Source organism: Hemicordylus capensis, chromosome 7 (assembly GCF_027244095.1).
Source record: "Hemicordylus capensis ecotype Gifberg chromosome 7, rHemCap1.1.pri, whole genome shotgun sequence".
NCBI lineage: Eukaryota > Metazoa > Chordata > Lepidosauria > Squamata > Cordylidae > Hemicordylus > Hemicordylus capensis.
Genome location: NC_069663.1, coordinates 19584145 through 19604432, shown reverse-complemented (window position 1 = coordinate 19604432; position 20288 = coordinate 19584145). Strand labels below are relative to the sequence as shown.

At 45.5% G+C, this 20288-nt stretch overlaps 1 protein-coding gene across 1 annotated transcript in view; it reads left to right on the top strand.

The window, feature by feature from the left end:
• LOC128332816 (IgGFc-binding protein-like) overlaps positions 1-20288 on the top strand; it is a 78604-nt gene continuing 58316 nt past the window's right edge. Inside the window, exons 1-14 of the mRNA XM_053267577.1 lie at positions 1-73; positions 332-382; positions 1397-2620; positions 4075-4415; positions 5268-5841; positions 6516-7117; positions 8815-9382; positions 10321-10910; positions 13015-13594; positions 14312-14511; positions 15465-15606; positions 16480-16811; positions 17976-18549; positions 19214-19812. Coding sequence (XP_053123552.1) covers positions 1-73; positions 332-382; positions 1397-2620; positions 4075-4415; positions 5268-5841; positions 6516-7117; positions 8815-9382; positions 10321-10910; positions 13015-13594; positions 14312-14511; positions 15465-15606; positions 16480-16811; positions 17976-18549; positions 19214-19812 — 6450 coding nt within the window. The remainder of the gene's footprint in view (positions 74-331; positions 383-1396; positions 2621-4074; positions 4416-5267; positions 5842-6515; positions 7118-8814; positions 9383-10320; positions 10911-13014; positions 13595-14311; positions 14512-15464; positions 15607-16479; positions 16812-17975; positions 18550-19213; positions 19813-20288) is intronic.

The window sequence follows — 20288 nt, the reverse complement described above, 5'->3', positions numbered from 1 at the left end:
ATGACACCCCCCACTCCATATTTAACAGGAAATGACTGGGCGGAGTGCGGGGGGAACCTCATCTTGTATTCAGGTAAATATGATACAGTATTGGACAGTCCTAAAATGGGGCATTGGCACCAGACAGCAGGAGAGAAAAATGTGAACCCAAATACATGGTGGTTTTCCTGAAAACAAGGAGAGAGACTGTTTTTTTAAAAAGGCACAGTATTTTTGAAAGTCTAAAATCAGTATCGAGTACTGACTTAATGTTATTATCAACTTATAATCGATATGTAAGTATATCTGGCTCTTTAGCTTAGCTGAATGTCTGTCTTCTCCTTTTTTGTAGCCATGGAAAGGATACCGCTGCTGCTCTGGGTGTGGCTGGCCCTCCTGTGTGGTGAGTTTGCTATGAAACAGCATTCAGGTTGGCCTTGTTTGCAAGTGCCAGTTCTTGGGGAGAGAGTAAGGAATGAGGTTGCAGTCTGTCTCGGGTCCTGGTAGCAATGTTACTTTAACTTCCATGCAGACCACCCATGAAGAGAGATTATTCTTGCACTTCTCCATGTGGAGCAAATGGGGATTTTGCTGGAACAATGACTTGCTCTCTCCTTGGACCCAGACAACATTGGCTGACTTGGAGATTAACAAAGCACCAGGGCATAGGAGAAGCACTGGTGTTTCTGAAAAGTTCAACTAACTTAGCTACACTGCTGGCTCAGTGGTGGGGATACATTTTGACAACCACCCCTTCCCCCGGAAGGCCTAGGTATGACCCAAGAATAGGTCCCTGAGGGTTGCACAGCCCTCAGGGACATATTTCCATGTGACACAGAGGACTTCTGGTGGAAGAGGAGGTAGTAGAAATACACACACACAAACTAGCACGGGTGCAGCTTGAGTATGGAACTCTTCAGAAGTGCTAGCAGTGCTTCTCCCATAGAACTGGTGTTTTGTTAGTTAGATGTCAGCCATTATCTTTGGGGGAAATGAATTAAATGACTGGCTACTTGGCAGAGATCTGGCTGTACTGTAGGCTGCTCTAACACATGGGTGGAGAATATTTAAGGTTTCCTATCTTGTTTATAGCTCTAAGAAATCCTTTTTGAGATGGGACAACTATAACTGCAAAAAGTATTCAGAAAGTGAGGTCATTCACACAATCAAAAACTGTGTTCTACCTGGGTTTGGGAGCTGTGTGTGCTCTCAATTTTTGGTTGGGTGGAAGCAAGATAGGAGGAAAACCTGAGTAGAAGTGACTGTGTGGAAACAAGGTAGGAGGAAAAGCTACCCAGGCAGAACACAGTTTTTGATTGTGTGAATGACTTCAGTATATTGACATGCCACATATTTATTATATAACAGCATTATTATACTTCCCCTTTCCTAATTATTGCTTCCTCCTTTCTTTCAGGCCCTAGTGCAGCAAGTTCCTGTGGGAAGGAATTTATCACAGCCTTCCTGCAGAATAGCTGGGAAACCCAAGCTAATCCCAAATTTGAGCTGCTTATCACTGGATATCATTCTGCAACCACCGTCACAGTGTCAGTGAGCAAGCAAATGTTCAGAACCACTTCTGTCAATGAAGGACAGACAGTGTCCATTGTGGTCCCAATCTCCCTCGAGATGGTGGGGACTGACATTTTTGATGGGGCTGTGTTGATCCAAGCTGACAAAAACATCACGGTCTTCTCCCGCAACTACAAATGGCAAACAACTGGAGCCACAGCTGTGTACCCTGTCCAACAGCTGGGCACAGTGTATTATGTGGTGACTCCAGTGGGCGACATGTCAAATACGTTCAAGGAATTTGCAGTTGTCACCTATCAGTTCCCCACTAGAGTTGACATCCATCTGAAAGGGACTGTGATATTCAAAGGGCGGGTTTATCCTGCCGGGAGCAGACTTGTTGCTGACCTTGAGGCCTTCCAAGCAATCCAGTTGCAAAGCTCAGTGGATTTATCTGGCACCAGAGTTGAATCAGACCAACCTGTGGCTGTCCTGAGTGGGCACAGTTGTGCTTGGAAACTCACAAGCTGTGACCATGTTGTTGAACAGCTCCTGCCAGTTTCCAGCTGGGGTACCACTTTCATTGTTCCCCCATTGTGCTTCCAAAGTAGATTTGACATTGTGTATATAACCAGCTCCCAGAACACTTACATCAAATACCAATCTGGGAACGCCCAAGATTCCCATAATCTGATAGCTGGGCAAGTTATCAAGTTAGACATGCCAAGCTCTCAGCCAATTTACATCTCCGCTAGTGCTGGAATCCAGGTCCTTTTCTTCTTCGCTGGTGCCACAAGAGGAAGTGAAGCCTACGACCCCTTCCTCATCAATATCCCAGCCTTAACAAGTTATTATGTGTCGTATCACATTGATGGAATGTCCCAATTTTATAATCATGCAATCATCATTGCCAACACCACAGAATCCAGTGGGATCACATTAGAGAAGAAGCCCATTGAAAATATCCAGTGGAGGCCGATCCGTGGCACAGAATATTCTTGGGCTGAGCACAGCCTGGGCAAAGAAGGCCATGCCCTTTCCCTAGAGCACGCCAGCACTCCTTTTGGACTCTTGATCTTTGGAGTCTCACAGTATGATGGGTATGGCTCGGTGGCTCTTTGTTCCTGCAGTAAGTAGCCTCATTTGTACAGAAAATCCAAGCTTTTTGTGGCAAATAGTCTAATATAAACTTCACTAGTAACTATTGATGTAAAGTTTGCAAGTGACAGGAAACCCACTCCCTTCATAACATATCCAGAGGGCTTTAAATTTTTTTACTTTAGTTACCTAGCCATTGAGGACTGGCAGGGCTCAGTTCAATCAATTGAAGCCACAGCACTATCATCCAATAGCTACAGAAGTTTCATACTCTGCAACTGGTATTTATCTGATTTGCCCACCTTTTGCCAGTGTTATCTGTTTTTAGACAAAATCAGCACACAGGTTTTCAGGGGTAAGTGTGTTTTGTATGGTCTTTTTGCTTTGTTTTGTTTTTGTGAAGCTATGCATTCAGCCTTGCAAATAAATCCACAAAAGTTGCTTTCCTAGAAACATTGGCCGCATTAGCATGTAACGCAAAACAGAGAGTCCAATGGAGCCGCGGTTCAGCGCCCCTTCCCCCCCTGCTCTCCCATCTGAATTTGGACATTTGGGAGATCTGTCTCTCTGCACTCAGCAAGACTGCAGAGAATTGGGGGAGCTGGCTGTGCGGGCTTCCTTCTTCCATGAAGGACAGCCCACACAGCCAATCACACAGGAGTTGAGGGAGGAGCTTCCTCCCCCAACTCTGGTTCCAAGGGAAGCAGCCTGCAGTTCTGAATTTGGACATACTCATGACAACTCAAGGGTTCAGAATGGAGTTCCAACCTTGAACCTTCAGTTTCATCACCGCAGCCAACTGCAGTTCCCCACATTCAGACATAACATCTGTGGAACCGCAAGCCTGTTCAACTGCAGTTCCATGTTACGTGCAAATGTAGCCATTGTAACTAGCTTACTAAATCATTTCCAGAGAGGAAGCCATGATAAGAGGAACAAAAGGTTTGTATTAGGCGACTTACCTTGTTTTAGAAGTCATGCCTACTGCAAGCTTCTGCAGATCATTCTAGATCATTTCCTGCTTGCTATACAATGTACTGAGGAGATGGTTCAGCAGTTTCTAGGAAACATATAGCACAGCCTCCCATCATATCATGTCTAAAATAGACATTTTTGCCTCCTGAGGAAAAAAATAACAAACCTTTCTAAAGCTTTCCTACCTTCAGACAATTAGGTGAATGGTTATTTACTTACTTTAACTTGAATTTGCATTCATTTCTCTGCTACCATAAGTATAATCAGGGGTGTGGCAAGGCTGAAGTGGGCCTGAAAAGCAAACTGTCACCAAGCTGGAGGAGGCCCAGAGATATTTGTCCTCCAATTATAAACACACCACCACTGTATATATATCCACAGCTGGCTTTAACTTCAAAACTTGAGTGTGAAGAAGACGTAATTTCAAGGCCTAATTTCTGTCAACAGCACCCTCTACAGGTTTCCAATGGTTCTTGCTTCTGAAATAAAATTGCAATTAATTCATTCTAGGTAAACCAGTACCCTCATGCAGCTTGATCCAGTGCAGAAAGAAAGAGAAGTGTGAAATGATAGATGGTCAACCAGTGTGTGTGCCTGAGTCTGAATCCACCTGCTGGGCTCAAGGAGACCCTCATTATCACACCTTTGATGGGAAGAATTTTGACTTCATGGGCACCTGCACCTACACCATTGCCAAGACTTGCAGTCTAGATCCAACTCTTCCTTCCTTCAGTGTTGAGGCCAAGAATGAGAACAGGGGAAATACTCGTGTTTCTTACATTGGTTCTGTCACAGTCAGAGTCTATAACATTACCATTTCTGTGGCCAGAAATGAGGTTGGACATGTGAGGGTAAGACTGAAAGACCAAAATATTTTCCTCTCCCATTTCCGTCAATTTCCATTTCCCCTCTTTAACCTGATTCTTTTGGATATCCTTTTGCTTTGCTTGCATGCTGAGATGCAGAAATCTGCTTTCCAAATCATTCCTTTGGAATCAAACTTCATCCAGGACACTACCTCTCTCCTACTCCTTTGGTAAGAGGGGATGATTCTGTGCTTGCTATTATTTAAATAACTGGTTTTGTTTTTCAAATGTATAGGCTGCCTTTCAGCAAAATTCCCTCCAAATCACTATACAGTTAGATGATAATACTTGGAAGCAACACTTATTTATTTAATTTTTATACCACCTAACTCCAAAGGCTCTAATATCATAACAGGAAAAAGCATAAAACATAAATCAGCACCATCCAGAATGCTGGGCTTTAGTTTGACAACAAAGTTAAGCCAAATCATAGCCCACCTAGTGATCTTTACTGGTTTATAAAATTCCAACAGGGAAAGGGCCAGGTGGTCCACAGGGTGAATAAGTTCTAGAGTCTGGGTGCCGTGTCTGAGAAGGCTCAGCATACCCACAAATCAGACCATTTAAAACATCTTGCCTCTAAATCCATCTCCTGAAGCAAAGCATGTGATGGTTTTGAGGAGAAAAACACACTCCTTATCTTATAGATCAGGGATTCTCAATGTTGGGTCCCCAGATGTTTCTGGATAATCACCAACCAAATCACCAACCAAACCAAACCATAATCCCCAATCAAAGGCCACTGGGACTGGGGATTATGGGAGTTGAAGTCCAAAAACATCTGGGGACCCAACATTGAGAATTCCTGTTATAGATTGCATCTGACTTCTCTTCCAGGTGAATAACCAGCGGACCCAGCTGCCCATTTCCCTGCATAAGGGGAAACTGAAGGGTTACCAGAGCGGGAACTCTGTCCTTATTGAGACTGACTTCTACCTGTGGGTCTCCTATGACTGGAACAGCTACCTGGTGGTGAAGATCTCCAGCAGCTTTTCAGAGAGCATCTGTGGCCTTTGTGGCAACTACAATGAAGACCCAAAAGATGACTTCACCATGCCTGATGGGAACTTGGCTCCCAGTCCTGTGGAATTTGGAAGAAGCTGGAAGGTGGAGGATGGTGATAGGTTCTGCTGGGATGACTGTAATGGGGAATGCAAAAGCTGCCCACCTGAGATAGCCAACAAGTATGAAGCAGAGCCATTCTGCGGCTGGATTAGCAAAGGGGGAGATGGCCCATTCAGCCAGTGCCACTCTGTGATTGACCCTAAGATCATTCTAGACAACTGCGTCTATGATCTTTGCTTGAACGATGGCCTCAAGGATGTGCTGTGCGAGGCCCTGAAGAACTATGCAGATGCTTGCCAAAAAGAGGGGATTGCTGTTTCTGATTGGAGGTCACTCACTGGTTGCTGTAAGTATCCACATGTGCAGAAGAGAAAGATAGCTTTAAAGTGAAGAGAAGCAGATTTTACCTTCCTCACAGATATTGGTTCAAATGTAGCGTATCCTTCAATATGATTTTTCTTCTGGAATTCTGTATATGTGAAATTTCACACTGAACCAAGAACTAAACTGAATTCTTAAAAATCTTTTTAAAAACCCACCAAACTCATCAGAGGTGCAGAAGTGTAGTGTGAGTGTGCGCACAGCACTTCCGATCACTTCTGGCCAGGAAATCTAGGGGGCGGCAAGGAAAACAACGGGCCGCCCCACTGACCTATTTCTACACAGAGCGCCTAAGGGGGAAGTGTGGGGGGAGGGGGAAGTGCACCCTCCCCCATCCTTAAAGCCTCCACCATCGGCTCAAAGGGAGCCAGTTCCGTGCACATCCCTAATGTGGGCTAGGAAAGGAAGCAGAGAATTGGTTCATATATCTGTTTTGCCCACCTCCTTCAAGCACCTCCACAAAGTGTACATTTTATCAATATAATTTGTTGTGGGATAGGCTAGTCTAACGGAACATAGACATCCCTGGTTCAGCTCCAACACCCTATCCCCTACACTACACTGGCAACATGTAGCTTAGCACAGGAGCCCCCATGTAACTTAAATCTGGCACCGCTGACTCTCTGGTCTCTTTGACAGCTCTACCCTGCCCTGAGAACAGCCAGTACAAGGCCTGTGGATCTCCATGTCCTGCCACCTGCAATGACCAAGCTGGCCCCAAGAACTGTTCCTCATTGCCTTGTGTAGAGACCTGCCAGTGCAATGAGGGATTTGTGCTGGATGCTGGAAAATGCATCCCCAAGTCTGCCTGCGGGTGCATATTTGAGGGGAAACTCTTCCCTCCTGGTGAGCAGTTCTGGGGAGACGACACCTGCACAAAACAATGCACCTGCAATGCGCAGACAAGACAAGTGACCTGTGAAGCAACAAGCTGCAAGAGTGGTGAGCAATGCTGGGTGGAAGACGGCATCAGAAACTGCTACCCCATCAGTTATGCCACCTGCTCCGCCTCAGGGGACCCCCACTATATCACCTTTGATGGCAAAAAGTTTGACTTCCAGGGCACCTGTGTATATCAGTTCACTGGACTGTGTGAGAAGAGAAATGGCCTAGTTGATTTCCTGATTCTTGTCCAGAATGATCATCGAGGAAGCCAATCTGTGTCCTTCACCCAAGTTGTAGAGATCAATGTTTATGAGACAGTCATTGTGATCAACAGAGCAAACCCTGGAAAAGTCATGGTGAGTTTATCAGACTTCCCCCCCCCCTTTGCAACGACTGGCTCTTTTTCTATTCAGTTATCTGTCCTTTCCTTTATTTCTGCATCCACTCAGTATTTATCATTAGAAAGATACCCACCAAATGGTGGCTATGACCGCTTTCAGACGTAGCGTGAAACTGCAGGTTGACCTGGGGTTGACTGGTGAAACCTGGAATTGTCCCACAGATGATCACTCAACCACAGTCCAGCAACCTCCAGCTTCTGGAGGGAGGAGCCCATCCCTCCTCCTGGTTTGCCAAGACCACATCCCAGCAAGCTCTGTAGGGCTTGTGTCACCAGACTGTGGGTAAGGCAACAGGATGTCATAAAGGCTCATTTATCTCTGGTTTGGCATTATGTGAGAAGGTGGCCAAAGTCTAGTAGGTGGCCAAAGCATAGGAGAAGGGGAAAGATCTGTTGGCTGTGATATTACACAAAGAGTAAACTCTGAGGCTTTTCACACGATGGGAGAAAATCGGGCTAGTGGAGGCTAGCCCAATTTTCTCCCATCGTGTGAACCACTGGGCTCGGTTGCAAGCCCAGTGGTTCTTCAAGGGGTCACCCACTAAAGTACACCTGCCCTTAAACAAGGTTTGTGGAGCGAGTGCTCTGCAAACCCGGGTTTTTTGCTCGTATGTTGCCATGGCGTGGCTCCACACCGCAGCAACTCATGAGTAAACCCCCGACCAGGTGGCTCAAAAGCAGCCTCCTGGCTTGGGGGTCTCTCTAGCATGCTGGAGCTTCTGGGGGCCACGCAGCCCCCGATCACCCCAGCCCCCTCTGGCTCCGTAACAGAGCCAGCAGTCATGTGGGTGACCAATCCGGCCGCCCAGGGCTGCCGCCTTGCTCATCGGGGGGGGGGGGGAGAGCGAGCTAAGCCTGCTCTCCCCGCTGACCCCCTCATGGATCTTCTCACTAATCCTGAGAAGAGCCTCTCTCCCTTGAAAAGGCTTTCACCTCTTCTTGTTGCTAGCGGGACAGGATAATGGAGTTCTCTTCCAAGCCACAAGCCAGAGGTACCCCAAACAGGTCTTATCAACTTTACCTTTCTTTCAGCTTTGACAGGATCTCTCCTGTCCATGCTGGTGAACAGGCTCAGGAGGAAGAGGTTAACAGATTCACTTGCATGTACTCTCAGAGGTTTTAAACCTTAATACAGTCTTTCAGTACTTGAGTGATAGCTACTCGAACACTGAGATGCTTGAGCACTGTTCCTTCTAAACTCTACACTCATGGCTAGTTTCCAGTAGAAATGTTAATGGAGTTGCTTTATTCCATGTCCTTTTTCAAACAACCATTTTTTTTTACCATAACAATTATACAGAATCCTTTTTGAGGCCAGTGATTTTTAAAAAAAGGGAAATTACAGTACAGTAGAGAATAGAGAGTCATTGCTTTGTTGAATCCAGAGAATGAGAAATTTAAGACCATACTTAGATGTGACGAGAGAGACTTGAAGCATTTGAGTTACAAGGAATTATTTGCCAAGCACACATTCTTCATCCGTATTCTAGCAGAGTACTGTGAATATTTGTAAGAAAATCCTTATCCTTACAACATAGAAACAATGAGTTGAAATTTTGCACACACAAAAATGTTTTGCTGTTGACCTCTATCAGGACATCAGGCATGACAGAAGTACTAATTCCCAGTTCTCCCTTGTTGAATGGTCCCTAGGTGGATGGCTTGCTGACCAACCTGCCATATAAGATCGGAAACAACAAAATTTCCATTTATAAGAGGGGGCAAGAGGCAGTGGTCCAGACAGACTTCTTCCTGACTGTCACCTTTGATTGGCAAAGCCGCATCACTGTGAATGCACCCAGCACTTATGCTGGGGCCTTTTGTGGTCTCTGTGGGAACTTCAATGGCAAGAAAGAGGATGACATGACCATGAGAGATGGCAGTGTGGCTCCAAATCCAACAGCCTTTGGACAGAGCTGGAAAGTGCGGGAGGTACCAGGCTGCACAGAGGTCGACAAAGGAGAGTGCTCTGACCTATCGGCCATTGAGAGTCACCAACGGGGCCTCAGCACAGGGTGTGGGCTTATCCTCGACAAGAATGGCCCTTTCAGAGATTGTCACAGCAAAGTTGATCCAGAGATATACTTCCAAGATTGTGTGTATGATTACTGCTTTTTTGATGGCCAGCAAGCTGTGATCTGCCAGGTTATTGCCAGCTATGCGGCAGCCTGCCAGGCAGCTGGGGCGACCCTCCACGCCTGGAGATCTGACACCTTCTGCAGTAAGTACAAATATTCTGAGCAAATACTGTGAGTTAAAGCATTTATAAATGTCAGGGACATACAAATAGATTCAAATTTGAATCATTTCAACTCAAATCTGGGTGATTTGAGTGATTTGAATAGAAGCAGCCCGTAAAAGGGGAATTTGAATCAAATTTTTGAAATTTAAATTTAAATTTGATTCGAGAGCCATTTGGCACCTTTTCCAAACCATTCAGCCCCACGATTGGTTTTAAAAGGCAGCAAAACAGGCTGAATTGATTCAAATTGAATTTCCAGACCACATTCAAATTTGATTCTGATTCAAAATGAATTTTCTGAATTCAATTCAAATTTGAAACAAATTGAAAAATTCATTTTATGCATATCTCTAATAAATATGTTGGCATACATCCTGATAGTGAGCTTAAGGTCTTCAGTGTTATCAGATTGGAAGCAAAATGAGACAACCCCTTAAATAAGGTAGTCATTTCATTGGTTTTGGGCTCCTGTATATGAAGAAGTAAAAAAAGCCTCGAAATGAAAGGAAAAGTAAAATAAAAAAACCCAGAACAGCCTGATGAAGGCTAAGCATGTTCAGTGGCCTCCAAGAGTGTGTCAACTCGAAAATAACAGCAGAACACCAACTTGTAGGGAGGGAGCAGGGAGAGTGAGTTGGCCTGTTTGAATCTTTAATGTCCTGAAAGCCATTCTAATTAATGGTTCTGCCTGTGAGGTAATGATCACAACAGACCTGGCCTGGCAGAGTCCACAGAGGTGCTGGAGGGAAGAATGGACAGAGAACAAGATGGGCCCCCAAAAGCCTAGGGCTAGTTTGGGGCCACAGATCTGGAAAAAAACAAACCCAAAGCCTGGGAGGTCAGTTGCACCTGCACGCTGGCTCTTTCCCCCCATTTATGTCTCCCCCCTCTTTCATGTTCTTGTTTCAATTTGGCAGATTTTTCTTGTGCTCAAAACAGCCACTACGAGCTGTGTGCCAGGGACTGTGCCCAGACCTGTGGCAGCGTCTATGTTCCAGTCCCCTGCCCGGACAGGTGCCAGGAAGGCTGTGTGTGCGACGAGGACTTTGTGCAGAGTGGCGACCAATGTGTCCCCATGTCCCAATGTGGCTGCTACCATCAGGGCCGCTACTACTTGGCCGGAGAGATTTTCTACCCCACATGTCAGGAGCGTTGTGTTTGCCAAGCTGGTGGGTCTGTGCAGTGCAGAGCCTTCTCCTGCGGCCCCAATGAGGAGTGCAAGTTGTCAGGGGGCATCCAGAAATGCCACCCCATCAACCACGCCAACTGTTCTGCGTCCGGTGACCCTCACTACCTGACATTCGATGGACGGCCCTTTGATTTCCAGGGCACTTGCACGTACATCTTGGCGACAGCCAGCACAGGCAACCAGAATCTGATACCCTTTACTGTTATTGTGGAGAATGAGGCCTGGGGGAATGGGAAGGTCTCAGTTACCAAGATGGTCTCTGTCAACATCTATGGCAACACACTCACATTACTGCAAAACAAGCAGGGGAAAGTGAAGGTGAGTCTATGCTACAAGAAAGCAGCACTCTTTATCTCTTCATCCATCCTTGGTTCATAAATGTTCACAAAGCCCCACCCCTGCTAACTGAGCAAAGAGGCACTTTTTTAAAAGTGGTGATTCTCTTTATTGAGCAGGGGGAGAGCAACTGGCCCTATCCATCCCCAGCACAGCATCCCTCCAGTGGCTGTTGCAGGTGTCTATCTTGTGTTTCCTTTTTAGATTGTGTGGGGACAGGGAGCCACTCTATCTATCTATCTATCTATCTATCTATCTATCTATCTAGGAACATAGGAAGCTGCCATATACAGAGTCAGACCATTGGTCTATCTAGCTCAGTATTGTCTACACAGACTGGCAGAGGCTTCTTCAAGCTTAGATATCAATCTATTTATTTGTATATAAATCTAACCACTTTGGGAACTTTTGTGGAAAAGTGGTATATAAATAGTTGTATAAAGACATTGTCCTGATGGATACATTCAACTGGAAGAGCACAGCAAGTAGCACAGTGGAGAAGCAGGAGCCCCTCCCCACTGCCACATGGATAGACTTCAGTGTGAAACCATTTCTCTACACGAGTGTATGATCATGCAGAAGTGCAATTCACATTATTCTCTGGCTTTTTAGAAGAGGATGGATAATGCAAACTGGGCCCTTGATGTGTGCTCAGGCACTCCGATAGAATGGAGTATCTGTAGGGATGGGGAAAGGGGTTGCACTGTTCCTCTGCTGTGCTAAAACACTAGACATATTTGGGAAGGATCTATCTTTTTATGTTACAATCAGGGGTGTAGCTAGGGGAGAGGGGGCCCGTGTTCACCCCGCTCTCCAGTGGCCCCCCGGAGTGAGGGAGATAATGAAGAAAATAGGGAGGGGTGCTGGGGGGTCCCTCAGGAGTTGGGGGCCCCTGGTTCTTTGAACCCATCCGCTCTATTATAGCTACACCTTGTATTGCATCTTTTGAGCAAGCATGAACACATTGATGCTTTGTAGAATAAATGAGAAAGAAAGCATTTCCAAAGATCTTTCTGTTTTAGAATAAATGGTAAAATTATGTTAACTGCATTCTAGGGATAAGTATTTCTAGGCTCACTTTCAAGACATGCAAGTTTCTGCTGTGTCTACTTAATATTGAGGTCTGAGTACAATTTCTAAGCAGAAAAACTGGCGGTTGTTCTGTCTAAGGAAGCACTCATGCAGCAAAGGAAGTGTGTGTGTGTGTGTGTGTGTGTGTGTGTAATGCTCTGCATCCAAGGCTACAGCAGCCAAAGCACTTCCACAGGGGGATCATTTTTGCAGATCTCCCTGTAGAATTCTGAGAGGGAAGGGTTGTAGCACACAAGCATGAGGCAACATCAAGAAGTTAGTAAAGGAAGTCTCTGGTATAGCAAGACAACACAGATTACTTTCCTGTTCTTCTGTTTGTGGTCTATCTGCCCCACCCCCAGTCTAGGTCTGGACTAAACTGTAATTAATAGAAAACATTGTTCCCTGGCCTGGGTGGGGGGGATGGATTTATTGGAAACACCACATCCCCTGCCCTCTGAAGTGCTCTGTGCCACCCAGAAATATGTCCCCAAGGCTGCAGATGCCGGCCATTATAATTTCTGTATTTATTTTGCTCACCACAGTTCTGCTGTGGACTCTACTTGCAGCTTCCATTCTAGCTTTTGATATTTGCTAACCGGCATGAAGATATGCCTACATATCTTTGGAGTGCAATAACTTGCAGCTTTTTTCACTGGGTAAACTGATGATTTCATTATAAATAAAAGGATACCCCACCATTTTTAAATCCATAAATATACCTAATAGTACAATGTATGTGTTCATGGCTATCGTAGATACAATGCATTTCATGTTATTAAAATTAATAAAGTTGAGGGTTAATATGTCACTATGATTTTAGACAGACAGATACACACACACAATATTTTATCCAAGTTTCCCAATATTGACCCAATGAGATGGGAAAATTTTGTGTGTGTGTATATATAATTTTCCCCTCCCAAATATTACTCCTTTGTGTGTTTATGGCCATCAACCCACTCTTCTTGGCAAGGTAACCCTACTCAACAGGGAAATGCTTTGCTCCCTGCAGGTGAATGGTTTGTTCCAACCCCTCCCTGCAACCCTTTCTGGAGGACTGCTCCGAGCCTATCAACATGGCACTAAAGTCCTGGTCCAGACGGACTTTGGCCTCATTGTGAGCTATGACCTGGTTTACCACGTGACGGTCACTGTCCCAGGCAGCTACCAGGGCCAGATGGGTGGCTTGTGTGGGAACTACAATGGCCAGAAGGATGACGAATTCCAGCTCCCTGATGGCAGCCTGGTCTCTGATGCGACGGTATTTGGTGCTGCCTGGAAAGTGTCGGTCCCTGGGGCAGAAGGATCCTGCTCGGATGGATGCTCTGGGAGCGAGTGCCCAGTCTGCGAAGAGGCGAAGGAGGACATTTTCAAATGGCGCAACTACTGTGGGATCCTCATCGCAGCTGACGGCCCCTTCAGTGCTTGCCATAGCACTGTAGACCCCAACTTGTACCTCAACAACTGCATCTACGACCTGTGCCTGGGCAATGGGGACAGCCAGGTTTTGTGCAAGAGTATTGAGAGCTATGTGTCTGCCTGCCAAGAGGCTGGGGTCTCTATCCAGCCCTGGAGGAGTCCATCTTTCTGCCGTGAGTATTAGTGAGTGCTGGGAGATGTGTAAACTAAGCGGTGGAATGGGAGCTGACTCCCTATTATTTCAGGGCACAATTAGTGGTGCATGTTTTTAGTTGTACGGTTGGTCTTCAGTGGTTTGAGGTCTGCACACCTCAGAGATGGATTTCTTATTTTCAGCAGTGGCCTTTTAGATTCGGAGAACACCCTTTTGACTATATTCCTCCACCCCCACCAATTGATATGTTCTAATAAAGGGATCTAGAAAGTACCTGCCTGGCTGGCAGTCTGTTAGTGATCATCAGTCAAGTGATTAGGGACAGGCATTCTGAGGGTTTAGTGTGTGCCTGAGTGACTATTTGCTCAGATTAACCTTGAGGCAATTGAGCTATCAAATTCAATCGTTTTATACCTTGCTTTCTTTGAGCTCCCTAACACCAATAGTAGCCAGAACTGGAAATGTTGAAAAAAAATTCAAATGACAAAATTAATTGGAGGTTTTTTTTAAAAATGCTTGAACCTTTCCTCCCAAATTCATTTTAACTCCTCTGTAGACTACTTAATTGTACTTTAAGTGCTTTATCAAACAACCACTGGGGATTTGTTCTTTTACCAGTGCCTCTTTTGGTCTTCAGTTGCTAGTCCATATCCAAGATCACCTCTCTCCCTTTCCCTCTCATCCTGAGTAGCACTTGGGATCTTTTCATCTAATCATGTATGTGCTTCTAATTTAGCTCTGAGCTGCCCAACCAACAGTCACTATGAGGTCTGTGCCAAGGTTTGTGTCACCTCCTGTGCCAGGATCTCAGACCCTGGAATGTGCCCAGAGACCTGTGCTGAGGGCTGCCAGTGTGACGATGGCTTCTTCTTTAATGGCCATGGCTGTGTTACTGCAGAAAACTGTGGGTGCTTCAAGGACGGACGTTACTTCCAGGTAGCTGGTCTTCTGACCTGATTCTCTCACTCTCCATTTGTGTTGTTGTCACTGGTCCTCATGGATCAGCTTTGGAACATAGGAAGCTGCCATATACTAAGTCAGACCATTGGTCCATCTAGCTCAGTATTGTCTTCACAGACTGGCAGCAGCTTCTCCAAGGTTGCAGGCAGGAGTCTCTCTCAGCCTTATCTGGAGATGCCAGGGAGGGAACTTAGAACCTTCTGCCTGCAAGCAGGCAGAAGCTCTTCCCAGAGTGGCCCTATCCCCTGAGGGGAATATCTTACAGTCCAGGCTTGCCCGTATTTGTTCAGTTCCGCACTCTTTCCAGCCAAACATCACAAGTTCTTGTCATCACCTCTAGAATTTATCAGGAGCCATTAAAAAGCAGCAACATTTTCTAGTTGTCTTTAAAGGCTTAAATTGTTCTCTCTGAAATATGAAAGTCAAAATAATAAATGTTCCTTGATACACGAAGGTACAAATAGCAGAATAATTAACTTCTAAATAGTAGGATTTCTAAGGGCCTATTTAAACATGCATTCACATCACTTGTTTAGGTGACCATCAGCTGAATGTATGAATTGTAAGATATTTGCTTGTAATCTTAAAAGCAACTCAAGAAGACCACACATGGATATGAACTTTATCATGGACTGGCTCTGTGGAAAAGCATTGTTGAAGTTGTGACATGAGATGCTGAAATGTGAAATGCATGAAAGTATTCATGGCATCAGTGTCTGTATTACAATATTATTTATTGTATATATAGTTTGTAGTATTTATTCCAAGCAATTTACAAGCAAAGCCCCTGGTTTTACTTTTCGTTGTGAATAAGTACATTCAAATCTCTTAGGCAGAGACTTTTTGCAAAATAATATTTGCTGATTATAGAGATCTGATATCTACATAATCATGTGGCTTTGTCATATTATCTTCAAATCTCTCACTAGGCCAATGAGACAATTCTGCTGAATGAGTGCCAGGAAAGCTGTATCTGCATCCCAGGCCAGGGGGTAAAGTGCGAGACCCACAGCTGCACAACTGAGGAGAACTGTGAGATTCAAGATGGAGTCATGGGTTGTTTTAATAAGGGTAAGCACACTGACTCGGTAATCCTAACATGGTTGTAAGCCTAAGGACCACATTCTATGTGTATATCACAATCTCCCTCTTCGCTGTTTCTCACTTCCTCCTGCATAATTCTTTCCTTTGCCTCACAGATGCTCCATCTGGTTTTGTGGAGAAATCATCTGAGAAAATTCTCAGAAATTTTTCCTTGGCAGGAACTCTGAAATATTCTTTCAATTTTAGTTTCTCCTTGGGAGAAACTCTGAGAAACTCTTCAGATTCCTTTGAATTTCCTTGAATATCATATTTCCAGATCTAGGCTTGCTTCTCCGTCCTATCCTCGTCCAACTCAATGGAGAGGAGAGCTGGTCTTGTGGTAGCAAGCATGATTGTCCCCTTAGTTCAGCAGGGTCAGACCTGGTTGCACATGAATGGGAGACTAGAAATGTAAACACTGTAAGATATTCCCTTCAGCGAATGGAGCCGCTCTGGAAAGAGCAGAAGGTTTCAAGTTCCGCCCATTACCTCCACAGCTCCTGGGGGCCCCCCCAATCCTGTTTAGTTTGTCCCAGGTGGTGTGGTCACCTGGCGAAGCATGATGATACTTAATTTGCAGGGGAGGGGGGCCTCAAAAGGCCTTTAAGTCCAGGTTCCAAAATTACCTAGGTGCACCTCTGGTTTTACTATCAACCAAGCAATGAAATGAAGGGAGCCATTCTGACAAGATGTCAGTCAAAAGGAATCCCAGGGTATTGCCTGCTTGGTATTCCACATTACTAAAACTATTACTAAACTGCTATTACTAAAACTGACACACACACACCCTACCCTGCCACACACACATATTTACCTTCAATAGCTAGCAGCACTCACTCACATGTTCCCCTTCTCTTTCAGATCCATGCAAAGCCTTGAAGTGTCGAGAAAAGGAAACATGCCAAATTGAGAACAACCAAGCTACGTGCGTTCCTGATTTCACAGGATCGTGCTGGGGCTGGGGGGACCCACACTATCACACCTTTGATGGGCTGGACTTTGACTTCCAAGGCACCTGTACTTACACCATCACCAAGTACTGTGGAAATGACCCTACCCTGGTACCTTTCACTATAGATGAGAAGAATGACAACAGAGGCAACAACCAGGCTGTGTCCTACGTGCGTTTGACTAACATCTACGTCTATGGGTACAAGATCTCCATCCACAAGCAGGAAACTGGGAGAATCAGGGTATGTCAAATAGCTAATCTGTAGGTGGAGAGTGAGCCCTACAGAGTGCCATGGAGTTTATTCTTACAAATAGCCACTTGGAGAGCCCAATATTGGGCTAAGAAGTAGGAAATACATTTTAGAATCTCAATCTCTCTCTCTCTTTTTCTTTCTCCCTCTCTCTTTCAAGCAGGGTGAGTGGGAGGTCAACAGGGTGAGTCAGAGGTTTGGTTCGAAGGTTTGGGGTCAAGCCAAACCACCCCAGTTCGGCTTGACCCCAAACCGAACACACACACGCACACACACATGCACACACAGGTTCAGGGGTTCGATGAACTTTTTTAAAAAAAATCTTTTAACTTACTCCCTCTGGGGGCTTTTCCAAGGTGGTGGGGGTGGGGGTCTGCGGAGATAGTGGTGGGTCCACAGGGGTTCCCCTCCCCCCCCATCATCCTTCCTTCTATTAGAAATCGCCCAGTTCAGGTGTCTTTGGCCCTTTCCAGGTCTATTCCCTGGTGCAGTGGCTATTTTGGAGGCCAACGTGCCTGTGCAGTGGGACCCTGCGCTGCTGTGTCATGAGACATTTTTCAGTATCTGGAGGGTATTTACATCTCCCATTTTGTAGAATAACACATTTAATGATCAGAAAGGCCTTAGTAAGCCATTTCCATTGATTAAGGGATATTCCTTCTACGTTGGGTGTAGTGATCAGAGGAGTGATCATTCATGGCAGGGGAGAATATCATGTCAAAGAAAAATGTTCGATAACATAGGTCAGATAATTATTTATATGAGCCAGGAGTTGACAATCTGATTTCAGTGCTATGTCTTGGGTCTGGAACACATGATGTAATATTATACGTACAAGTATGGACAAATTGCCTTTACTGCATTGCAGCAAACCCTCATATACTTGGGATGAAGTGCAGTTCCACCAGTTCAGGACATGGTCTCCCAAGAGGTGTGAGCTCTAGCACCTCTAATTATAGAAACTGAGTAATAGGTCTGATGCTGGATATAAAAAGTGGTTTCTTTCAAGGCCACCATTTACTTGGCCTTTCCTGTTTCCAAGACACTTAGCTTTATGGGTATTGTTTGGCACAATCTCCAAAGAGCATAAATTTTTTAGAAACAAAGGAATGATTCCTGAGTACTTTCTTTTTCTTTTTTTCATTCTGCTTCTAGTTAAATGACACAATCATCAGCCTACCACTGACTCTTGAAGATGGTAAGATCAGGCTTTACCAAAGTGGACTCAATGCTGTCCTGGAAACAGATTTTGGCCTCCATGTGACCTATGACTGGAACTGGCACCTGATTGTCACACTCCCCAGCAGCTATTACGGAACCATGTGTGGGCTGTGTGGAAACTTCAACCAAAACCCTGCAGATGACATGACCTTTCCAAATGGCACCAAGGCCACCTCCATTGTAAGTTGGGCCAGCAGCTGGAAAGTCAATGACCGAGATCCTTTCTGCTGGGATTATTGTCGGGGGAATTGCCCAATATGTGATGAGAACAAGAAAGAGTTGTATGGAAAGGAAGAGTACTGTGGAGTGATCAGCAAAACCCCTGAAGGGCCTTTTAGAGAGTGTCACACCAAAGTGAATCCAGATGACTTCTTTGATAGTTGCATTTATGATGTGTGCCTGAATGGTGGAGCCAACAATATCCTCTGCCAGGCACTGGAGGCCTACGCTACGACTTGCAGGAAAGCAGGTGCTGTGGTGTATGATTGGAGGACGCCGTCTGGTTGTGGTGAGTGCTCCTCTTCCATAAACACAGCGATTTAGTTTTCTTACCAACATTCATGACTCAGGTTTTCACAGGATTTTGCCTAAACGGAATTGCAAATTTTGGCCGAAAGAAAATTTCATCCCAACACCTTGTTTCTCTTGTTATGAATTATGGGAGGAGAGCTGGTCTTGGCAGCAAGCATGGATTGTCCCCTTTGCTAAGCAGGATCCACCCTGGTTTGCATTTGAATGGGAGACTACATGTGAGTGCTGTAAGATATTCCCCTTAGGGGATGGAGCCGCGCTGGGAAGAGTATCTGCATGTTTGCATGTGGAAGGTTCTAAGTTCCTTCCCTGGCATCTCCAAGATAGGGCTGAGAGAGACTCCTGCCTGCAACCTTGGAGAAGCTGCTACCAGTCTGTGTAGACAATACTGAGCTAGATGGGCTAGATGTCTGAATCAGTAGCTTCCTATTTTCCAAAGTTCATTCAGAAGATTCTAGATCTGGGAAAATATCTGTAAGAATTGTGAAGAAAGCAAGAAGAATTTCAAAAACACACACAAAAAAAGTCTCTATGACAACACAACTTTCCAGCAACTTATGCTGTATAACTTCTGTAAAGAGGGCCAGCATTTTTTTCAGTTGATACATGTCTGCTGCTCTTCTATCCTCTCCCACTTCTAGCCTTGCCATGCCCTGAAAACAGCCACTACGAGGCCTGTGGAAATGCCTGCCCGGCCAGCTGCTCGAATCGCACTGCTCCATCCACCTGCAAAGAGCCATGTGTGGAAACCTGCCAGTGCAATGATGGCTTTGTCCTCAGTGTTGACAAGTGCGTGCCTATAGGAAGTTGTGGCTGCACCTACAATGGCATCTACTACAAGCCTGAGGAGCAATTCTGGGCTGATGAAAACTGTGGCTCCCGCTGCAGATGTGATCCCGCCCTGGGCATGGTGGTGTGCAAGCCAGCTTGCTGTAAAGACAATGAGAGGTGCTCTGTGGTCAATGGGATCAGAGACTGCTATCCCATCAGCTCTGCTACCTGCTCAGCATCTGGCGACCCTCACTACACCACTTTTGATGGGAAGAAATTTGATTTCATGGGCACTTGCATCTATCAATTGGCTGGACTGTGCTCTGAGGACCCAACGCTCAGGCCTTTCCTGGTCAATGTGCAAAACAACAACCGAGGCAATAAGAAGGTGTCTTACACCAAAGTGGTGACGTTGGTGGTCTACAACACAACCATTGTGCTGAGCCAGGAATATCCACGTAGGGTGCAGGTAATAACACAAGCAAAACTGCTGGGCAAGGCTGTCCCTAAAGAGCCCTGGTGGGGTGCAGGGCCTGGGGAAAATCAGATAGTGTGGGGCCCTCTTCCACTTAATTTTAATGGGGTTAAAAGAGCATGGGGGTGGTCGCCATATTTGCCCTTCTCTAAGGCCGAGGCGCTCTTACCCCTGGACCTTGGGGCCCCGGTCCATGGCCTCCAAGGCTGGGGGGGGGCCTCCTGCCACCATAAGCCCTCTCCCCACCACGGACATGAGAATAGTGTCTTGTGATACTCTATTCTAACTGCGAAGGTGCACCAGAGTACCTTGAGGGGAGACACTGGAATGTGGGATTTCAAATATTTGTTGAGTGTCTCAAATTGGTCTCACTAGTGGGAGTTTTATAAACCAGCAGTATACATACAAAAAAGGAATGCAATATATAGATCTCCACACACATTTCCTGCATTGGCAAGCTGAATTGTGAC